The sequence below is a fragment of the Diadema antillarum genome, unplaced genomic scaffold (genome assembly GCF_040938485.1).
Source record: "Diadema antillarum isolate AM-2024a unplaced genomic scaffold, OU_Dant_1.0 scf00000113, whole genome shotgun sequence".
Lineage (NCBI taxonomy): Eukaryota > Metazoa > Echinodermata > Echinoidea > Diadematoida > Diadematidae > Diadema > Diadema antillarum.
The window spans coordinates 1,641,656-1,663,525 of NW_027271002.1; the positions used below are offsets into that span (position 1 = coordinate 1,641,656).

Genomic DNA, 21,870 nt, shown 5'->3' on the forward strand with positions numbered 1-21,870 from the left:
CCCCCCCCCCCAAAAAAAAAAAAGACAGAAAAACAAGTGCGTACTAACGAACCTTCGGTATGACGAACCACTTTTTCGGAAAAAACAAACCTTCGGAATAACGAACATTATCATATTTCAGGATTAATGAAGCTTTAGAATGATGACCCTCATTTTATTTTCGAATTAACGAACTTTCCGTATGACGAATCTTATTTCGTTTTCGGATTAAAAAACACTCGGTATTAAGCTTTTTTTAAATAACACCTTCGGAATAACGAATCTTCATTTTCGGAAATGGGAACCTTCGGAATAAAGAACTTTAAATAACCATTGACCATGACTTACCCGCAATATTCAGGCTACGTTCTCGGGGGAAAACCACCATCATCAAATATTTTCTGCTAGCATTGTTTACACTCAAAATGTGGACCGACTTTGAACACTCTGAAAAAAATGGATTCATAATACAGACACAAACTGAGTTACAAATACAAATGTAGGTCTATATCAAAATCTATCTCTAGTTTACATACATTAAGTTAGTAGCTCAACAACAAGATGGAGGCATACATCAGTCGTGTAGATATACGAATAAATAAATAGATAGATAGATAGATAGGTAGATAGGTGGATAGGTGTAGATAGATAGACATATAGATAGGCAGATAGATAATTTTATAGATAGATAAATAAAAATATAGAGAGATTGATAGATTAATAGAAACACAGATAGATAGATAGATAGATATAGATATAGATAGATAGATAGATAGATAGATTGATAGATAGATAGATAGACAGATAGAGAAAGAGATTGAGGAGAGGGAATCAATTTGTCCATCGTTACTCGACCCAGCCATCTTCAAGTTATTATTATAGAAAATTATGTTGATCAGGACTTTGCTCTTAACGGCGAGATGTTTGCTAAGTTTCATGAACAAACAGACCAATAATCAATAGAAGCGAATGATGCGTGAGGGCCAAGGGTATGTTAATAAGTGATTTTAATTTTCTTTTCTCATTCTCACTGTTTTCGCTGAGTCATTCTACATGATTATATATATATATATATATATATATATATATATATATATATATATATATATTTGCAAGAACCTAGTTCTAGTGACCCCGGATATTGTCTCTTGATTATACATCGTGATGTTAGGTTCCAAACGGCATCATATATGATTATAATGGTCATAGGACATCGCAATCGGCATATCTGTGCAGCAACGCTATGTGTATAATTGGCTGTCGCGTGAATCCCTGTAAAATGACCCGCTGGTAAGTGACGCAATTTGGCAACCTATTTACCTACTGCAGGTGGACCAATAAATACATAGATAGTCAGACAGACAGATAGGGATAGATAGATAAATAGATAGATAGATAAATGGATAGACAGATAGATAGATAGATAGATAGATAGATAGATAGATAGATAAATAGGTAGGTAGGTAGATAGATACATGGATAAATACATAGATAGTCAGACAGACAGATAGGGATAGATAGATAAATAGATAGATAGATAAATGGATAGATAGATAGATAGATAGATAAATAGATAGATAGGTAGGTAGGTAGATAGATACATAGATATATATGGATATATTATATATGTATATGTATAGATAGGTAGATAGATACATGGATAGATAGCTAGATAGCTAGATAGATAGGTAGATAGATACAGAGATATAGTGAGAGAAAGAGGGGAGAGAGAGAGATGGGGGGGGGGGGAGGGGAATGGAGGGGGAGGTAGAGCACTACTTGCTTGCATGCACACAGTATTTTGGAAGGGCGCCACTGCAAAACACCGCGGCTTCATCCAAATGTGCACAGACCATTACACTCGTACTGTCTGTCTCTTTCCGCCGAGTTGCACAGCGTTCCATGGTACTGCCGTATCAAGCACACTACCGGTATATCGATATGTCCGATAGTCGTAACAGGTGCTGTATATATGTAGCACTGCGGATTAGCTCCATTCGTTTGTTATTCGTAGGGAAAGTGTTTCATGTATCACAATCAAATGAGAAACGCTGCTTATCTGATCAACGTGGTGCAACCCCCAGGCTGTCGCTAACTGCAAAATCCGTAAGTACGTTTCAACCGTTATACTTTCAGGAGCTGCCGTCCTTTTAAATGATTTAGAAGCGTTAATGCTTTTATACAGTCACGCATCAGCACAGCACATCAGATTACTAGTGGTACCACATTGACTGTCAGCGCAAAAATGACCTTTAGAAAACGTTGCATTTATAGCATTGCTGCCGTTTAGGTTATTCTAAGCTTTATGAGGTGATATTTTGTTGAGTAAATATGTCGAATACACACATCCACCTCAAATACGTTTACACGTATACAGTGTGGCTGATACAAAGCTGTCGAACTTCCTTCCTATTAAAGTATTTTGTGAGACGTACGTCGTGCGAACAGAAAACTTGGTATAAATTGGTGCACTATTTGTACAAGTTAGATCTTTACATTATGTGTGTCAGTTTTCCAACCCTGAAAATATAAAATCCTTTCATAATCAGATAGAATTAAAGAGATTTATGTAGTTAAGTCCGTTCCTCATCAGAATGTTTAAACTGGAAACTTCTTTATGATGATGATGGGGGAGGGGAACTTAGTTCGGACCCCGAAAAAAAAAATCATATACGTTATTGGTGATAAAAAAGAGGAGCGCATTTTCAAGACAGTTGGGACTAGTATTTTCATTTTATTTTAATTTAACTCTTACGTATATGCCAATAAGATTTCATACAGGATGTTAGGTGATTCTATTATTCCACGAGGTACAATTTGTGACGTTTGAAAAAAAAAAGATGTTATACAACATTTTGAGCAGACATACCATTTTGAAATTATGATTTTGCGGTTGGAAAATTTTAAGTCTTTGCAGATTTTGTGGCTAGTTTTGGTAACTTCAAGTGGCCTGAATAGGCGATACGTCGACACTAAATTGATATACAGTTCGAGCGTTTTGTATCTATTTATTTTCGGTGAATCAATGCGAGGCACATTGTCCATTGAAATGCTCGCCTGCTAGATTCTAGGGGCAAAAATACTCATTGTGATAATGACGACACAAATGAAATATGAGCCAGAGCAACGATTGCTACACTATGAACACCAGAGTGTGGAGTACTCTGTCATGACGAATCAGTTGCCTCAACGAGCTCACATTAATTGATAATTTAAGTTCCTGAAATCAACCCCTCACACAATACACACACACACACACACACACACACACACACACACACACACACACACACTCTCTCTCTCTCTCTCTCTCTCTCTCTCTCTATATATATATATATATATATATATATATATATACATACATATATATATATATATATATATATATATATATGTATTAATATATCTTATGATATACGCGTATACGTGTGTATGTCTGTGTACATACACAATGCATGAACACTGAGACAACTCGGCCCCACAGCATGCTCGCTGTTAATAATAGAAGTTATTTACCGAGCGCTGATCAAAATTGATTCTCTGTGCGAGGTCATACCCCGTCGAACTAGACCTAGTTCTTCCTTTTTCAGACTGATATTGACATTGCATGCTATTGGGATATAAGAAGGGGAAAAACAGAGTCCTCAAATAACGTTGTTGTTCAGATCCAGAGAGCGTGGTGCTTGACGATGCTTTATGTACGTACAGCATTCGGCAGGAAGAGAGATCGCTGCCGTTGCTCTGCAGGCTTTTTGAAGGTCATATCATTGGCTTGTGGAAACGTGTCGACAGAGAATACCGGACAAAAGAAACAAGATTCATTCAAGATCAACCCGAGGGAGGGGGCAAATATGAATTCTATAATTAAATCCGTCTCTAATACTTGTAATGGTAATAATGGTAATAATTGTGATAACTGTAACTATTGTATACACGTGTATATTATAATACTTTATGAAAAATAGAACAGAACTTAAGAAATGTTAAATGCTGTCAATGCCAACAGTAACTATTTAAAAAAAATATCATTGTACCAACACGTGTAATACGAATTACTCAACATATAATAGTTTATGATAGACTATTATATGTATTATACATGTATATTCATGCGCATTTAATCGACTTGTCTACATTCAGCCATACTGTATACTCGTCGATGTGTCATTTCCCCTATCAATTATTTACACAGAGCAATACAAAACGCCATTTATAATAATTATGTCGGTATCATTTACATAGATCTCTGTATTCCACTGGACAAATTTAAAGATCTCTTCATATTTCCGTCTCTCATGGCAACCGCAAAGTAGTCAGCCTATCGCTGCCGAACAACCATCACACTTAGCGTGTACGTGACGATCATGGTAACCAGTGAATTTTCTAGTTTTTCATTTTCCTCTCGTTGCAGATTTGCCTCTAAATGTCGAACGCGCGCTTCAACAATATATCGCTACCAAGGCTAAACGGCGCCTTTTGAGTACAACGTTGAGCGCACATCCGCCCTTCTCTCTCCTGCGAGACCCAGTACAGTGTTGATGAAGCGTTCGGCTGGCAACTCCGTCATAAGAGACGAATTAACCCTTCCTGTGCCAGGGAATCAAATGTGCATAAACTTCACATACGTACCTATGGACAGGAAATGATCGTGGCACACAGAAGGTTAACGGTAGGCGTCAGCTCGATGGAACATTGATTCAGAACACGGGGTAGCGGGCGAATCTATCCAATCAAAATTGTGACAGGGATTAAACAGCCAACATGTTGACTGCAACTGTGTAACATTTCAAAGACACCACAAGCGCCGTTATGCAAAGCTGATGTTTGATATATGTCGAGATTTGCCATAGAACTGAAAATGGATGAAACCAATGAAAGTCAAATGGACGTATGTACCTCATCACAGCCGGACGCCGTTTCAGCCACGTTAGAATTTCCTTCAATTACGTAAGTATATATTCGACTCTCTGGAGGGGATCATCGAACCTAAAAAGGAATTTTTAAATGCTGGCATAAAACGCCAAGGAGAGAACATTTTCATATTTCATTTTAAAATCACATTTGCATTTGCAGTTGCATTGTAAATCACAGTGAATGAATTCTTGGGGTCGTATCCCACGAGACCGACACCCACGAGTCATACGGTCCATGAGTTCGATATTTAAAAAAGGTCCATGAGTCATACAGCCCATGAGTTCGACACTAAGCAAAAAAAAAAAAAAGAAAAAAAAATCACGGGGCTTATTACTTTTCTATTCCAGTTCAGTCAACCAATGTACACATGAGGAAAATACTTTGGTATATTTGTGTAATCATGAACCCTGGAATTTTGTGTTGATCGTGTTGATTATTTTCGATTTCGATTTCGATTTATTCAATACTTTCAGTAAAAACAGAGGAAAAATACAGAAAATTGGCAACATCATACTATAACAAAGAAAAGAATGATCACAATCAGCATCAGTATAACATTACGAATGTACCATACATTTGAAATCGTTAGGAGACAAAACAGAAAGGCTATGCCTTATATAAAAGTCCTGTCCCCATACTATTTCATTCATAAAATATCAAAATATTTATTGAATACATTTCTTTCTGAATCAATACACACATAAATACGCACACACACACACACATACACACACACTGACATATTTCATAAGAGAACAATTTATCACACAATTTCAGCATACTGATTTAAAACATGCAATCTTAATTTTATTTTGAACACATTCAGCGATGAACTCTGTCTTATTTCAACCGGAATAGCATTCTAAATTTTGGGTCCATTAAAAAATATAGAATCATATGATGGCATTCTTCTGGCATAAGGCAGTGTAAATTTATCTTTGATTCGCATGTCATAAATTATCTTCTGTTATCACTCATTCTAACTGTGTCGATAGAGAAGAAAGCGTAGATAATTGCAGCCGGAACGACATTGAGCCAGACAGCTCTGCCCAGAATGGCCAATCCTGTTCCCCCACCATGGAAACAGAGACCACAACCAAGAAAAGAGCTAGGAAGAAGAAAGACAGCGACAAGGGAGATGGTCCCGTCTACTCGGGTAAGTCTTGTTCGCTTCGACTGAAGTCACGTGGTTGCCTGTGAACCGTCAGACAAGCCCTTGCAATAGTAGTCTCCACACATTCTTAGCTAGTAAACTCAAGTACAGTGACCAATTCTGACCCATTTCCTTACAAACATTTGAACTTGAGGAAAAGCTTGGCAGCGTCCTCGTCTGGGTTTACTACAGCTTGTGGCTTGGGATCCTTTCTACCTCACAGACGGCACCTATTGGATGGATTGCCTTAATCCCGATTTTGTCTCAATATTTGATACTGGTTATACCAGAATATTGATACGGATTTCTTTGCTACACCTTAAGCACATACATTGAATGTATACGTATCCTATCCCCAACACCATAGTGAGGTCCCAAAGCAAAAGAATGTAGCTTTATTTCAACCAATGTAGGAGAAAAAGTGTCACCAAGAGATAATCATGTCGTCACATAACATGACCGCAATTTACTTCAAATTGTCCTCTCCTTGATCTTGATATCAATATATAAATATTCCAAATAATAATGCGGCAACGAAAATATGAGAATGTTTGTTCGCTTGCGATTCTTGCATTGATCCATTGTAGAAGAGTGAGGACACTTATGTTGGCGAAACAAACTACGAAACCGGATGAATTTATGAAAAGCATCATCAAAATTCATGTCTCTCGCAGGTTTAATTATCTCCATTGAGGGAATAAATTCGGTGTTGCTTTATACTTGGAGATAACTAATCATGGCGTGATACAGGGTGATTTCATAGTAGCAACGGTATGGTTTGTAGAGGAATTTAAAATCGTCTGCTTTACTTCTATTTTGAGCAAAGTGACATTAGCCACAACACCGCCAAAACCCCATATCTTTTAAAAGAATAATTATCTTAAGGAGACTTCCAGATGACTTTTCAGACTTTTACATTTTGAACAACTTTATATTGGTTTTACTTGGTACAGAGTTTCAGAATATATAGAGACTGGATGAGAGTACGAATGTTAATTGAAGATTTATAACAAATCACAATGAACAAGGATGATGACATGGCAACTTCATCATAAGAATGTGTGGGTTGGGGTTCAAGGGGGCAGCAGAAAAAAGAAGGCATGAATAAATCCTACACAGGTAAACTTGTTAAGCAAGCGACATTGTAGTGGAATTACATTGCTACATTTCTGAAATATGTGAGCCCCCTATGTCATCAGCCCTACTTACTGGTTTGTTTGTTTGTATGTTTGTTTTTGTTGTTGTTGTTGTTGTTGTTTGTTTTTTTTTTTTTTGGGGGGGGGGCAATGTTCAGAGTATGGGTTTCTCAGCATGGAGCTGTCCATTTATGTATTACATGACGGGAAATGATGATAAGTATCTGGACTTTCCGGTTAATAAAACTGCTACTAAATGATTCACATTTTTCCCAAACACAAACAGATATCATTCGATGCCAGATATGCGGAGACAAAGCGTCGGGCATGCATTACGGCGTGTATTCGTGTGAAGGTTGCAAGGTACGTGTTTGAAAGAATATGCTCTAATTTAAATGAAACATTTGATTCCGATAACAGGTTTTATTTCAATGAAAGTGTACTCATATATTTTTGTTCCGACCTGCAGGTTAGTGACATAGAAATGGGTCACTAGGCCCTATGTGGGTTGGTAGACAAAGTCAACATGTTTGAGATGTCTTGATATACAATTAGCCATAAACAAATTAGCAAATTGAAAACAAAATTACCGAAAGGGTTTAGCCATATTTCCCTGTGCCATAAAAGGCGTTTAATAGGGGTGGGAGTTATAGAATCATCATTCAAAGACTCCTTTTTTTTCAATTGTTATAGTCTTTTAGTGAATCATCAGCCTGTAAACATTCATGAAAGATATTCATGTTGTGACGAAAGTTTACATTTCAGTTATACCGGAAGAGATATTGCTTTCATAGAGCGTATATCAGGTTAATACTTGGACAGAAATTTCTAACATACCTAAACCTAAAGCTAACACTTTTATACAGTCTTCTGTTGGCTGCATATTATAATAGGAAAATCTGCCTACAGCATTTGTGTGCGATCGCATGATGTTGATTAGTTAATTATGTAAACTGGTTTTGTTGAGGATGCTGTAAACAATATCTTCCAAAATATGATTTTTTTTTGGTCAATTCAAAGTTCAGAAATTATTTCTGTCAATGATTATCAGGTATCAATGAATCTTTGTCCGTGGCTATAGAGCCCAGGTATAAATCACAACTACTATGCTTCTCCTTTTGTAATGGTTATTTTTGACAAAGATCTCTTGAAAGTATAGCTCTTTATTATTATCATGGTTTGTTTTTGATATCCCCTATTAGCTGTATATATGTTGGCGTTAGTTCGCATTGATATTAGAACATGGGCGATACATGATACTGTGATTGTCATCAACCACTTTGATTATTCTCTGATCAAGAACAAAACAAAAAAGACACAAAATATTGAATAAAAATAGCCTTCATAATGAAGGCTGTCTAGGAATAACGATTTTCCGTCGTCGCGCAGGATATCTCAAAGCTTGGAATACTCCTGTCGAGCATGAGGTTTTTTGAGAAAGAAACCTAAGACTGGAGAAGAAAATCTAGTCAAAACAATTCAACAAACACCACTTTTCGTTTGACTGTACGTTGCCATAGATGGGCCATTTTGTTCTCGTCAGAAGGCCTATCGTGTTGATTTATACTTTGTCTTATTAGTTTTCTTCAACGTTTTGCTCTCAATTCAAACAAGATTAGCAAACGGTACAAATGCATAGATCATCTGTTTCATAATCTATGATGAATTTAATCTTCTCCCAGGAAAACGAGTTATGGAATGAAATCTTCACAATGAAGGCAACGGAGACAAAAATTTTATCCGTCAACGAGGAGAACTATTAATCTGGTTCTAATTCTGTTAAGCATACTGTCAGTGAACACGGAAAACATTGCTTGATAACAAAACTAAAGACAATCAACATTTCTTTCCAGCTTGACCTGAATAACTGCATTAAGTATGACTCTCTTTTGCAGTGGAAACTGTAAATACTCTGGTGGAGAAGTTAAATATGCCATGATTCAAAGAGCAAACAATACACCGTGCCGAGAGTTTGTTGGACTTCAATCCGAGCTAGATAATTGACCTGCGATCCCCAACAACTCCACATTCTAACTGCAAAATGTGTTGGGGGTACAGCTCCCATCACTAACCTATAAAGGAGTTCCGCACAGCGCGTTTTGTTAAAGGACACATGCAAAGAAATATCTAATATTATGTAATATTATTTTTGCAATTCTTTTCGACAACTTCTCTTTTGATTGCTTGGATACGTCCACACACACACACACACAAAGAAAAAACAACAAAAAACTCTTCCAAACCTAGATTCTGTCAATTACGTCATCTGTCAATCATTGCTAAAATATCAATGTTATGACTAATCAGAGGTATAAAAAATGAATACACCTTCCTCTTGACGGATCAGAACTTGCATGTTTCTATACATCGTCGTTTGTTAATCACCCTATCAATACGGAAACTTGAAATTCATGCTCGGTTTACGGAACGTGCATTTCATTGTCGATTGTTAATCATATTAATACTTCAGCTGTATCAGGGTATAATACAAGTCAACACAAGTCAACATGCATTTCCATTGCGTATAGAGGTTCTTTAACTTTATTACCAAGTGGTTCGCTTGCCTTTCCACTTTGCTGCTGTACCTCTAAGCTGTTTCAGAAGGTTAAATCACATCCGCGAATATATCAACATCAAATTTAGATGCATTCAAGATAAGAATATTCCCTTAAAGGGGCATTCGACACGATTTTCATAATTTCACATCATGTAGTACATAAATCGACAGCTCCATGTATTGATTCGTGGAATTTGTTGTGGTCCTTGAGCAGAGAAACCAATAAACTGAAAATCTTAAACAAATAACACAGAACAGTGTTGATGACATCAGAGCCCCACATATTTCAGAAATGTAGCAGTGTCATTCCATTACATTACCGCTTGCTCAACAAGTTCACCTGTAAAGAATCTATGCATGCCTTCTTCTTTTCTTCTGCTTCCTTGAGGCCCAACTCATGCATTCCTACGGTGAGGCTGCCATGTCATCATCCTTGTTCATTGCAATTTGTTATAAATTTTGAAAACATTATCATTCCTCATCCCAATCACTATACATTTTGAAACTCTGTACTCCGTTTGACTAATTTACAGTTGTTCAAATGTAAAAGTCTGAAAATCATCCGGAGGTCCCCTTTAAAGGAAAAGAGCATGGAAATTCCTACCTGGACGTCTTGACACCACAATCACATCCACAGTCACAGAAACTTAATTCACTTCCTTGCATCAGAATGACACAGTCTACAACTTGGTAAAATGTGCTTTAACGATCCAAGTATAGATGTTATTTGTATTCTCATTATTGTGTTTTTTTTTATTTCACTGACACACTTTTCTTTTCTGTATGCATAGGCAATTAAAGTTTGCATAAGTTTCAGAGACGTTTTACACTCTCGGTGGTAAATTATATAACCTTGCAGGATCTTCGTTTGTGATAAAGGCACCAAGTAGCAAGATTGACAAGTAACAGATAATTGTGGTAGTAATCAACAAGCAACAAGACGAATCATACTCAAACAGCGTGCAACTGAGAAATTAATATTTAGATGTCACCCATCTCTCTTCATGACTCCGATATCCGATATGTAGAGTTTAAACAGCTAGTATCTGTTATGCAGGGGGTTAGTCTTTTGTAGAGCTATGCAGGTAGAATTCTACACAATTACACCGAACGACCTCTCAATTTCCTTGAAATTTCCCAGTATGTGCCAAGCATGAGATTGATTTTAATATTGACTGGTCTGAGGGATTTCAGAATATACGTATTATGGCCCTGGAAGGACAACATTGCCGTCATTCTTCTCTATGATTGAGGCCAGTCAACATTATGATGATAGGGACCTTTCATCTTTGCGCATACCATCGACAAAATGGAAAGAAAAATTGATTGCCATCTGAGTGTTAGTGGCTTTTTTTTTAATTTTCAGGCATCATATGATTGACATCATTTGATAGGATGATGATAATAATGATAATAATAATAATAATAATAATAATAATAATAATGATAATAACAATAATAATAATAAAAAATGCTAATGCTGATAATAAAAAAAAAATGATAATGATATCAAGAACTATGATAATGATGATCTATTCTTACTTATCCAGAATAGGTTTTTCAGTGTTGCCACTGCTCTATGGTACCAGTCTAGAGAGGGCCCTGCCCTTATTCTTACCCCAGCATTGCCAGGTATCCATTTATACACCTGGGTCAAGAAGGACATCATGGGTATAACCCCCCCCCCCCCCAAAAAAAAAAAAAAAAAAAAAAAAAAACTCTTGTCCAAGGACGTAAGCACTTTGCAGGACTCGAATTCGGAGCTCAGTTTGAAAGTCAATAGTCTTATCCACTATATCACATAGCCCCTACAAATCCACCCAATTTTGCTATTGAACATGCTTGCCTCTCCATCAGGCCAATAGTGCCCCGGATTGCACACCATCTATTTCGTGGGGCGAAAAAAAGTGAAGATCCTAATTAATACATTACATCTTAAGATAATGATATCATGTACCGAAACCCCTTGCCATTGCATAATATTATGTAAATATTTTCATCCGCTGTCAACTGGAGGACAGCTACCTACATACAAACTACACACACACACACACGCGCGCACACACACACACACCCACACATATACACGTATATATATATAATTATAAACACTCGGAAACATCGACTGGATTTCATTTCATTTCATTTCATTTCATTTATTTCATTCCTTCTTTCTTTTTCGTCAAACATAACACGAAATGAATCAGAAGATATAACATAGGCATGTATTCGACTTTACATGGTAGATAATGTTTAACAAATATGAAATTATACATGCATATCGGCAAAATACAAAGTTATGTTTGGAGGGAAAAAAAAGAAAGAAAGAACTGAGAGGTTCACTGAAAAGCATGCTTGTAAATTGTGAACCACTCAAAGGATACAACGTTGTACTTCACATCATCTAATGAAATTAGTGAATCGACAGTGATATGATTCATATGAATGAAAACTGCACACTTTGAAATATTTATATTCAATTGGCGTTTGCCTAATATCAAACATCACTGTACAGCACTGTCCCTTTAGGCTATGTGACGAACTGTTTGCTAAACATATTTTGTCATATCAATCTTCATTACATTTCTTTATTGTCCAAATTATGTATAAAAACATGACATGGAAATTTGATTTTGTCACACATTCATAACACATAATGACAACAGATAAATAACAAATTACATTACATATGAAACATCAAATGAATACTCAAAAATATTCAGGGAACTAAACATACATCACGACACAGACTAGCGTCATGTGTTGAACGCGCGAAGAGGGGAAAAATATGATTGTGTACATACACAGAAAACTATGGAAAAGTCAATTGCTGCAAGACGTATAATCACAAATTTTGAAACACCTTACTTTTTACAAACCATCCCAACATCATTATCCATACATTATAACACATATTGCACATATTCCTTTGATAATAATGATAATAATGATACTAATGATAGACATTTAAGAGCGCCTTTTCCACTGGATGCAAAGCGCTATGACATGTCATCCCTGGTCTCCATAGGAGATAAAGTATATACAAAATACCAGGCAGTGACAGTATAAGTCCAGTGCACATAGAGGGACATCAAAATTAATAAGTCTTCAAGTTTTGTTTGAAATGATCAAGTGTGGGTGAAGATTTGAGAAGAGGAGGGAGCTTATTCCACAGCCTATAGGAGCACAAGAAGAGAAAGCTGCATCTCCGGCTATTTTTTCGTGTGTGGTTGTGTAAAGGTAACGGATGATGAAAGACGAGTGCGCCTAGAGTGAGAGTGTCGTACCAGACACTCCCCAATGTACTCTTGAGCTCTTTTGTTGACTACTTTGTAGACCAGTAGGAGAAGCTTGAAGGATATTCTTGCTTTGACTGGCAGCCAGTGGAGTTGACGTATAAGAGGAGTGGCATGAGAACGTGAACGAACATGGTACACTAGTCTAGAGGCAGCATTCTGAACTCTCTGTAAGCGATCCGCAACAGCCTGACTGATTCCACCAAGAAGAGCATTACAGTAGTCAAGTCGCGATAAGACCAATGGACGGACTGCTGCGTGACAAGTAGAAGCATCAATAAATTTTCTGATCCTCCACAGATTTCTGATGCTCCACAGATTTCTGATGTAGTAGTTAGCTAACTTAAAGATCTGTGAAACCTGCATGCTCATCTTTGCATCAGAGGAAAAGATAACTCCAAGATTGCGCACAATCATGATCAGATGGAGAGATGAGAGTTGTACCAAGAGCAAGTTTGATGTCCTGTACAAGCTTAAGATGGCGTTGGGAGGCAAGAACAAGAAACTCTGTTTTCTCTTCATTGAGTTTCAGCTTGTTCAGAGTCATCCATTCCTGCGCTTTACCCAGATATCTGGACAGTGCATTCAGAGTGAGTTTAACACTGGAAAATGTCACTGGGGTCAAACTCAAGATGGACTTGCACGTCATCTGCATACATATGATATTTAACATTTTCTGCACGAAGAAGATTTCCAAGAGGACTGGTATACATGGTGAACAATAGGGGCCCAATTACAGATCCTTGTGGAATGCCAACTACTGAGGTACACTCCCTAGACAAGTGACCAAACACGCAGACACGACTCCTTCGGTTTGTGAGGTAAGAAGCCATCCACTGTAGAGCTGAACCTTTGATACCAAAGGTGTTGTGTAAGCGATCGAGCAGAATTTCATGATCGATTGTGTCGAACGCAGCTGACAGGTCAAGCATTACCAGCATAACCCCTTTCCTTTTGTCAATGCTGCGAAGGATATCATCTTGGACTTTAAGGAGGGCTGTCTCGCAGCTATGGTTACTCTTATAGGCCGACTGAAAAGACTCGGCGGGATGAGACTCGTCCATGTACTGAACAAGCTGAGATGTGACTACACGTTCGATGATCTTGGATCTGAACTCGATATTGGAAACTGGTCTGTAGTTCTTGAGAATGTCCTTGTCACATGAGGATTTCTTTATCACTGGAATCACAATAGCTTGCTTCAGTGAGTCTGGGAAGGTTCCTGTTGATAGAGAGACATTTACCAAAGCAGTGAGAGAAGGAGCAAGAATCGGAAGATGCTTCTTCAGCAACCATGTAGGTAAAGGATCAAGACAGCAAGTCTTAGAAGGACTCTTCATGATTATCCGTGTAAGTTCAATAGCAGTTACCTCAGAAAAATCAAATTCATGTTGAGTTTGCTGATCTGCGTACATGGGGTTCAAGACCAAGTTGCTGCATTGGTTACTCAGGTCACAGCTAATATCTTTGACCTTATCAGCAGAGAAGGATGCAAACTGGTTGCTCAAATCTACTGGTGAATCATGAGCTGGTAAAACAGTGTCCTTGCGGTTGAGGAGAGAATTAATGATTCCAAAAGCAGACTTAGGAGTACGGTCTGAAAGCTTTTCCTTGTTCCCGACGGGCAGAGGATATATCCTCATTGTACTTCTCCCCACATACACACAGCTAAAATCTGCTTCCTTTCACTGATGCCCTGACACGCCTGATGTGCACAATCAAACAACTATTGCACATTAACATACAAAAAAAAAAATCCATACATACATTTACATCATTATGAATCAAATGTGTCTTTTTCCAATATGCTGTGACGGATCACAGGATATTTCCAAAACAAATAAAAAAAAGAAATACATTTCTGTTAATAATTTTCATTTCAGATACCATAAAAACCATTTTTGTTTTTAAACTTAAACACAGAGGCACAAAATGTTAGGTTTTCTCTCTGAATATAGGATTCAGAGAGAAAACCTCACATTAGCTATTAGACGAGAATAACACGGACATCTGCGTAAACGCAAGACACATTTATAATAGATACGTTCTGAGATGAACGCATTCCTTTCTTATCAGTGTAGCACATGGCGTCCATGACATACAAATTGCTGATAACAGTCACACGCAGAGAATGGCATTTGTTAGTTAATGTATAAAAGAAGATGGGTGATAAGCAAGTATTCCGTGCCTAATGGAGATGGCTGCACAACCTGACAACAGATAATTGCGGTGATATTACAGTAAACAGCAAACCACAATATACCTTTTCATCTCTACTAATATCTGCAGTTTAGAAATTAGGTTGTGTGCATATAATTATAGCACTGGACCTTTCAGTGTACTACCTACCACTCCTTCGTTTAATGGGAATGGCAACTGTCCGTAAGCATTTTACGATGAGATTATGTTTAAAGAATATAAAGACAAACATGACAAAACATAATATACTCTACTGTGATCGGAATGCATGTGAATAGGTGGTGGAATATCGGGTGTGAGATTGCATTCTATTATTGCAATGTGCGTTAAGGTGTGTAAACTGATCCCAGCTGGTGTCCTATTGATTTCCCTTTGAATAATATATCATACACCAGGAATGTTCACTACGAAATGAAAGAATAACAGTGACAATGAATCTATGAATGTGCTCGTTGTCTCACAATAGTAAGGTTAAACGTTCACCAAGATGTCACCCATACTTTCATTGGTTGAACCTATGGAACATCCTAGGGGGTAGGTCACTGAGCGGCGAATGTTTGCGAACGTAACGAATTTTTAGCAAATTTCCGGTTTCGTCAGGGTTCGTAAAAGAAGAATATCAGCTGTGAACTTGATTTAAAAAACTCCGGCACTTTCGCACACAGCCAAACATCTCTTGAGGAAGAGATTAGACTTTCTTAAGAATGAGATAAGAAATACACAACCAACACAGCAAACAAATTATTTCTTATATTTGTGGACAGCATAAATACATTTGTACTGACTCAAGATCAAAGGAATGTTCTCTGAAAGCTGCCTTCCGAATACTAAAGTGTTTGTCATGTTATGCACATTACTTTTCTTTAATTTGCCACACTTCTGGCCGGCATATGATTTAATCAATTATTTTGACATGTGCTCATGATTACCATTATCGTTGATGTTTCGTTACACATTATCTTTTCAGAACTGCGCTGTGGCTACCTTATCATTAACTCAAATGAACTTAAAAACTAAGAGCGAATTTTGATTAATTGCAGGGGCGAATATCACGAAGAGTAAAATACAAACAGTTTACTTTAACTCCATGATTAATTTGCTTGTTTTTTGTGTGACTGTGTGACTGTGTGTATGTGTGTGTTCTTAATACAGGGATTTTTCCGGAGAACACAGCGCCTGAAGATTGAGTACAAACCTTGCCCGTATTGGGGTCAGGATGACGGCTGTATCATCAACATCGAGTCCAGGAACAAGTGCCAGTACTGCAGATACCACAAGTGCCTTGCTTTGGGAATGTCCTCGGGAGGTCTGATCCGCTTTTGAATAGAAACCTCGGGCTAATTCTTCTCAGTGCATAGAGGATTTTCCCTCATCACTAATGAATATATAGTTCTGTTGGGCTCCCACAGGTAAACCAAAATACAGAAAATATACTAGCAGAGGCAGTTAAAAATTACCGTGGGAGAATTTTTTCTAAATCACAACAGAAAGAAGATTGAAAAACAAAATGTAAAGCGTTGAGATCTATAGAAGGGTCAGTAGGCTTATATCGAGCTGTATTTGTTTCAAGAAACTCAAGTACGCGCCGTGGTTAAAATATTACAAATTTCTACAAAATGCGAATTTACATCTACACTACTTCAGGATCACATCATCAGTTTCATTCATTTGTTGTCGTTGTTGTTGAAAGAATGCCAAATGTCATGGAAAATCTACTTATGGGGGGGGGGGGGGAGAGAATATCATTAACAACTGGCATCAACTTTCAATGCCCACGTTTCACCCTACCGTATATAAGTGCCTTTTTCACTGCAGTGATCACCAATTTCGTTGGTATACAATTGTATTGCCTGAACAGAATTGAAAATGAATATAGTAGTAATGAAAAAATAAATAAACAAGGATCACAGGCATATCTATATCTTGATGTTGTATACCAAAGACAGCTAATTCTTTTTCAGTTTCTCTGTTTTAATTTGATTCAAGTTTGAGAATCATTGCTTTAATTCATTTACAGCATCGACTGTAAAATGTATGCTAGCCCACAGAAATAGGGCAGCTTTTCATAGTTTATACTCTCACAAGGTCTATTACACCATAAGTTTTTTTTTTGTTAAGCTGTAGACAATGTATAGCCAAAGAAAAGCTTTAATGGAATTACTAATAGATATTTTGATAATACACTCTTAAAACATCCGAGTCAGAACTAACCAGGAACTGGGTCCGTTGGGGTCATACACCGTTCCGGGTCAAAAATGACTTGGAATTTGGTCATGAAGACCTCAAATGGGGTCACCCTGACCCAATTCTTGACTCTGAATGGGTCATATCTGACTCCATTCCTTGTCATTTCTGACCTGGATCGGTGTATGACCCCAACGGACCCAGTTCCGGGTCAGTTCTGACTCGGATGTTTTAAGAGTGTACGTTTATTCTGTTTGAGTGAAATGCTCTATAAGAGAGAAACAGATATTTGTGGTAATACATACAGCAAATGTCTTCTTCCTATGTCTTTTTCTGACGGCAAGCAGCTGTCCGAATGGGCCGAGTTCCCAAGGTCGAGGTGCAAAAACTGAAGGACGAGCTGGATCAGAAGGAACACATCCCCGACGAGTCGGAGGAGGACCGACAACATCGTCTCTTCGTTGATCGCCTGGCCGACGAGTTCAACAATCTCGTCCTCGTGTCACAGAAGGCGGACCGTGACAAGTTCTGGCAGCGGTGCACAAGAGTGAGTTGTACGATCTCATCCTGGGTCGAGGGCGATTGCCCCATGGGCAATTACCCTGAAACCTTCCCCTGACCATCTTAATCCTAATCTTTAACCTAATCTTAACTCTAACCCAAACCTTAATCTTTACTCTAACTTTATCACTAACAAGTATTTAGTAGGGGGGGGGGGGGGGGGGTAATTGCCCTAATACCTCCTAACCCGTCCCTTGATATCAACTTCCGATCCTGCGAATTTCCGTCCATGATGGCTGTTTGTTTGTTTTTATTTCTGTCAATTATCAGATTCGAATACAAGTGATCTGTGATATCTTACATCGAAAGAACAATCTATAGCGGCTTGTATAGCCCATCATTAGATTTTAATGATAATGTTTTGTCATACTTGTGGTCTTTCATGAGTTCTGAGGCGTTACTCCGTTTAGCTCTTGTTTTAGATTAATACTGATTGCCAGGGTCGTGCTTATAATTTGTAACGGAGGAGGTCGGTAGTACTGCGGTTCGTTATTTCGGAAAACACGCATTCCGCATACATGTATAATAGTAACCTAAATGTTCGTTTATCCGAAAATGGAATACATGTCATTAATTTGAACATTTTAGGCGTCATTCCGGGGGTTCTTTGTTCCGAAAATAATGACAAATTGCGAACTAACGATCTGTCCGAAGTACGACCTTTGTCACGCTTCCGGATCAACGAACCTTGGATAAACGGATCATTTTCCCCATTTTCGAATCAACGGACTTTCGGAATGACCTGGGAGGTAATCCTCCCTTGCATAAGGAATCGTTGGAATAACAAACCTTTGGAATAAGGAACATTCCGAATGATGAACGTCAGTAAAAACGAACTGAAACCATTTGTACTAATCGCCCAAGGATATCCCCGAAACCTAGATAGATTCTAATATTTTAATTTTTGTATCAGCCATTCAAAGGTTACATGCCTGAGGGAACTTTTGTGGTGAACGGGATGCAGCTGGATCTGGCAGCTCCGCCCCGCGAGATCACCAACCGGGCGGAGATGGCCCACATGTGCTTCACCAACATGGAGATCACCATCGAGAAGTTCGCCACGTTCGCAAAGCAGCGGGACGTGTTCCGCCAGCTGCGTTCAGCCGACCAGCTGACGCTGTTCAAGGGGGCCGCTCTGGAAGTGTGTGCAGCGCTGTGCTCCGGACGTTACTACCACGGGGTTTTCAGGCACGACTCCGTTTATCATTCCAAATTCTTTTACATTCTATACACTCAAATCGAAAGGCCGGGACTTTGTACACTTCTTCGATATATATGTTAAACGTTCCCTCAAAATCTCTTTTATTTGTCAATCATGCTTCGCTTGAACTTCGACTACAATACCACAACATATAAACAACAAAAAACAACAGCAAAGACAACAACAACAACAACAACAACAAAACATGAAACCAACCACGACGAACTATTATAACATTTATCATATTACATACTGTTGCTGCTGCCTTTTTAATCCTCCTAAGACGTCGAAGGCCAGAAATACCAAGAGAATATGTATTTTAGGGTCGTGATTTACAAGACTGCAATACATAAAATTCAGAATTAAAACTTATTTCGAGTAGAACCTTAGACGCTCCACTAAAATCTATTCTCATAGAAGAACGTCCTTACGTTCGCTTTTTTCTCGGATATCCTCAACATTTCAGATTTCCCGAAATCAACACGTACATGAGGCGTGACGTGGCAGAGAATTCGCCATTCGGTGACCTGACCACGTACAAAGCCGAATTCATGTTCTACGAGATCTTCAACGACCTCAGGATGACTGAACGTGAAATTGCAATTTACTGCACTTTCTTACTCTACTCAGCAGGTGAGTAAGATTCATGGCGCATAAAGATGAAAGCTATAGAAGTAAGGATTATGTTCTTCTTTCACAATCACGAAAATTAATGTGTACCTTAGTGAGTACTTTCGCCTCCTACACACTAAGGTACAAAATGATTTTCGTGATCGTAAAAGAAGAACATATTTCTATGACATCACCAATCAGATGAACCTCATTCAGGAAAGATGAAAACTATATCAAGTAGCAGGGACCTCCATCGTTGACTAAGAGAGTTGCATTTTTTACAGCTTGACGTTTAGACATAAGATATGCGTGATAAAAACTCCTAGACAAGACCTTTGGTAAACAGAGTACTCACTGCTTCGTGATTCTTTTTTACAATATCATTATTAACAATTATTCATCTCTTTTTTTTAATGTATCTTTCTTTCTCTTTTGATTCTGCTCGATGGAAATGAAGTTGTTTCCAGGAAAACAAACTCTAATTGCGATAGTCGTTATCGAGCAATCCTCATACGATCATTATGCGGTCAAATCGTTTAACGCTGTTTGAAATACAGTCAAACCTGCCTTCGCGGTCACCTGTCTACAGCGGCCACCTGCCGTGTAGGCCTACGGCCACTATCCTCCCCCAAAAGAAAAGCCATGTTAACGACCCTGTCTATAGCGGCCATCTGTCTATACCGACCACTTTTTTTTTCGTCTTCCTGGGTGGCCGCAATAGACAAGTTTGATTGTAAATTGCCGATTTTTGTTAGTTTTACTTGTTTTCCTTTTTTTTTACTTTTATCAGACCGCGAAGGTCTGATAGAGAAAGAGACTGTAGAGCGACATCAGGAGAAATTGGCCAACCTCCTCTACAGGGAGCTGCGGAGGAATCACCCAGAGCGACACAACCTCTTCTCCAAAGTCATGGACGTTACCGTCCATTTGCGCAGCCTCGTCCCCGACCACGTGGAGCGACTGAAGCACATCAAGGTGTGTTGTCACGGTCATCTCCCGGCGGACATCAGCCCACTGTTAGGAGAGGTCTACGGCAGGCCAATTTTGCTCCCGGATGACGACCAAGAAAGAGCGTGATGCAAAGAGAATAAGACAGATATTGAGAGTGAATGAGAAAGATAGAGAGAGAGGGAGAGAGAGAGGGAGATAGATGACGAATAATGAGAGAGAGAGAGAGAGGGAGAGAGAGAGAAATATATAGACTGAGAGGAAGAGAGAAGGCCGAGGCCAGGACATTCAAATTAAAGGCTGTTGCAAGGAAAGCACTTTAAGATGGGATGATTCTAAATTTCTTCATTATTTAGACTGCCCTTGGGAAGAGCACTTTATTTTCCTTTCGTAGAAACATCAGACAGTCCATCCCTGATTTCATTCTGGTTTTGAAAGAAGTGAATGATGCATTCATTTCAAGTCTGCGTTGCACTGACATAGGCGGTTTTTATGTTCACTTTGGGTGTATTTCTCTTTCATCTGTTTTTCTATTTGCAAAGTGCACAGGAACTGCATCTGTGGCGATACGCGCAGCTATCGAAATGTGGTTAAATACTATCGTTAATTTTATTATCATAACTGTCGTTGGCATTGTTAATATATTATTATTATTATTATTATTATTATTATTATTATTATTATTATCATTATAACTATTATTATTATTATTATTATTATTATTATTATTATTATTATCATTGTTATTATCATCATCATTATTATTATCAATGTAGCCTACACGCAATACCTAATGCAAGATCAACCATCCGAAAATCTTGTGGATCCAGTTGAAGGTTAATAGCCTATCGAGGATCTCGTAAAAGATTGGTTTATAATGACTACAACAATATTAGCCTAGACAGAGGTCGTGATCTTCATCCATTTCACGATATTAATTTGTTCTTCATGATTTTCTGCAGTTACATGCTACAATGATGACCAACTCATGTCAACTATGTTAAAGGGAACATCTTTTTTCATTAATGGGAATGTTCTGTCAAACTGTTCTTTCTTCGCTGTACTAGTAATGGAAAGTGAATTGATTTTTTTTTTCCTGCTGTTATTACGGTATACAGGCTGAGTGAAAA

The 21,870-nt window shown here is 38.1% G+C and overlaps 1 protein-coding gene across 1 annotated transcript; it reads left to right on the forward strand.

The window, feature by feature from the left end:
* Positions 1–1,918: 1,918 nt before the first annotated feature.
* Positions 1,919–21,363, forward strand: LOC139719694 (peroxisome proliferator-activated receptor delta-like). Its single transcript, XM_071631092.1, has 9 exons — positions 1,919–2,085; positions 4,391–4,926; positions 5,889–6,049; positions 7,469–7,545; positions 16,387–16,540; positions 17,766–17,965; positions 18,893–19,167; positions 19,647–19,813; positions 20,583–21,363. Exons 2-9 carry the CDS (start codon positions 4,811–4,813, stop codon positions 20,867–20,869), a joined length of 1,437 nt encoding a protein of 478 aa, XP_071487193.1. The 5' UTR covers positions 1,919–2,085; positions 4,391–4,810; the 3' UTR covers positions 20,870–21,363.
* Positions 21,364–21,870: the final 507 nt, after the last annotated feature.

Coding starts and splice junctions, on each gene's coding strand:
- LOC139719694 (XM_071631092.1), top strand. CDS start 4,811: ATGTCGAGATTTGCCATAGAACTGAAAATGGATGAAACCAATGAAAGT. Junction 6,050..7,468: donor AGATGGTCCCGTCTACTCGG/GTAAGTCTTGTT, acceptor AAACACAAACAG/ATATCATTCGATGCCAGATA. Junction 19,814..20,582: donor TTTCTTACTCTACTCAGCAG/GTGAGTAAGATT, acceptor TACTTTTATCAG/ACCGCGAAGGTCTGATAGAG.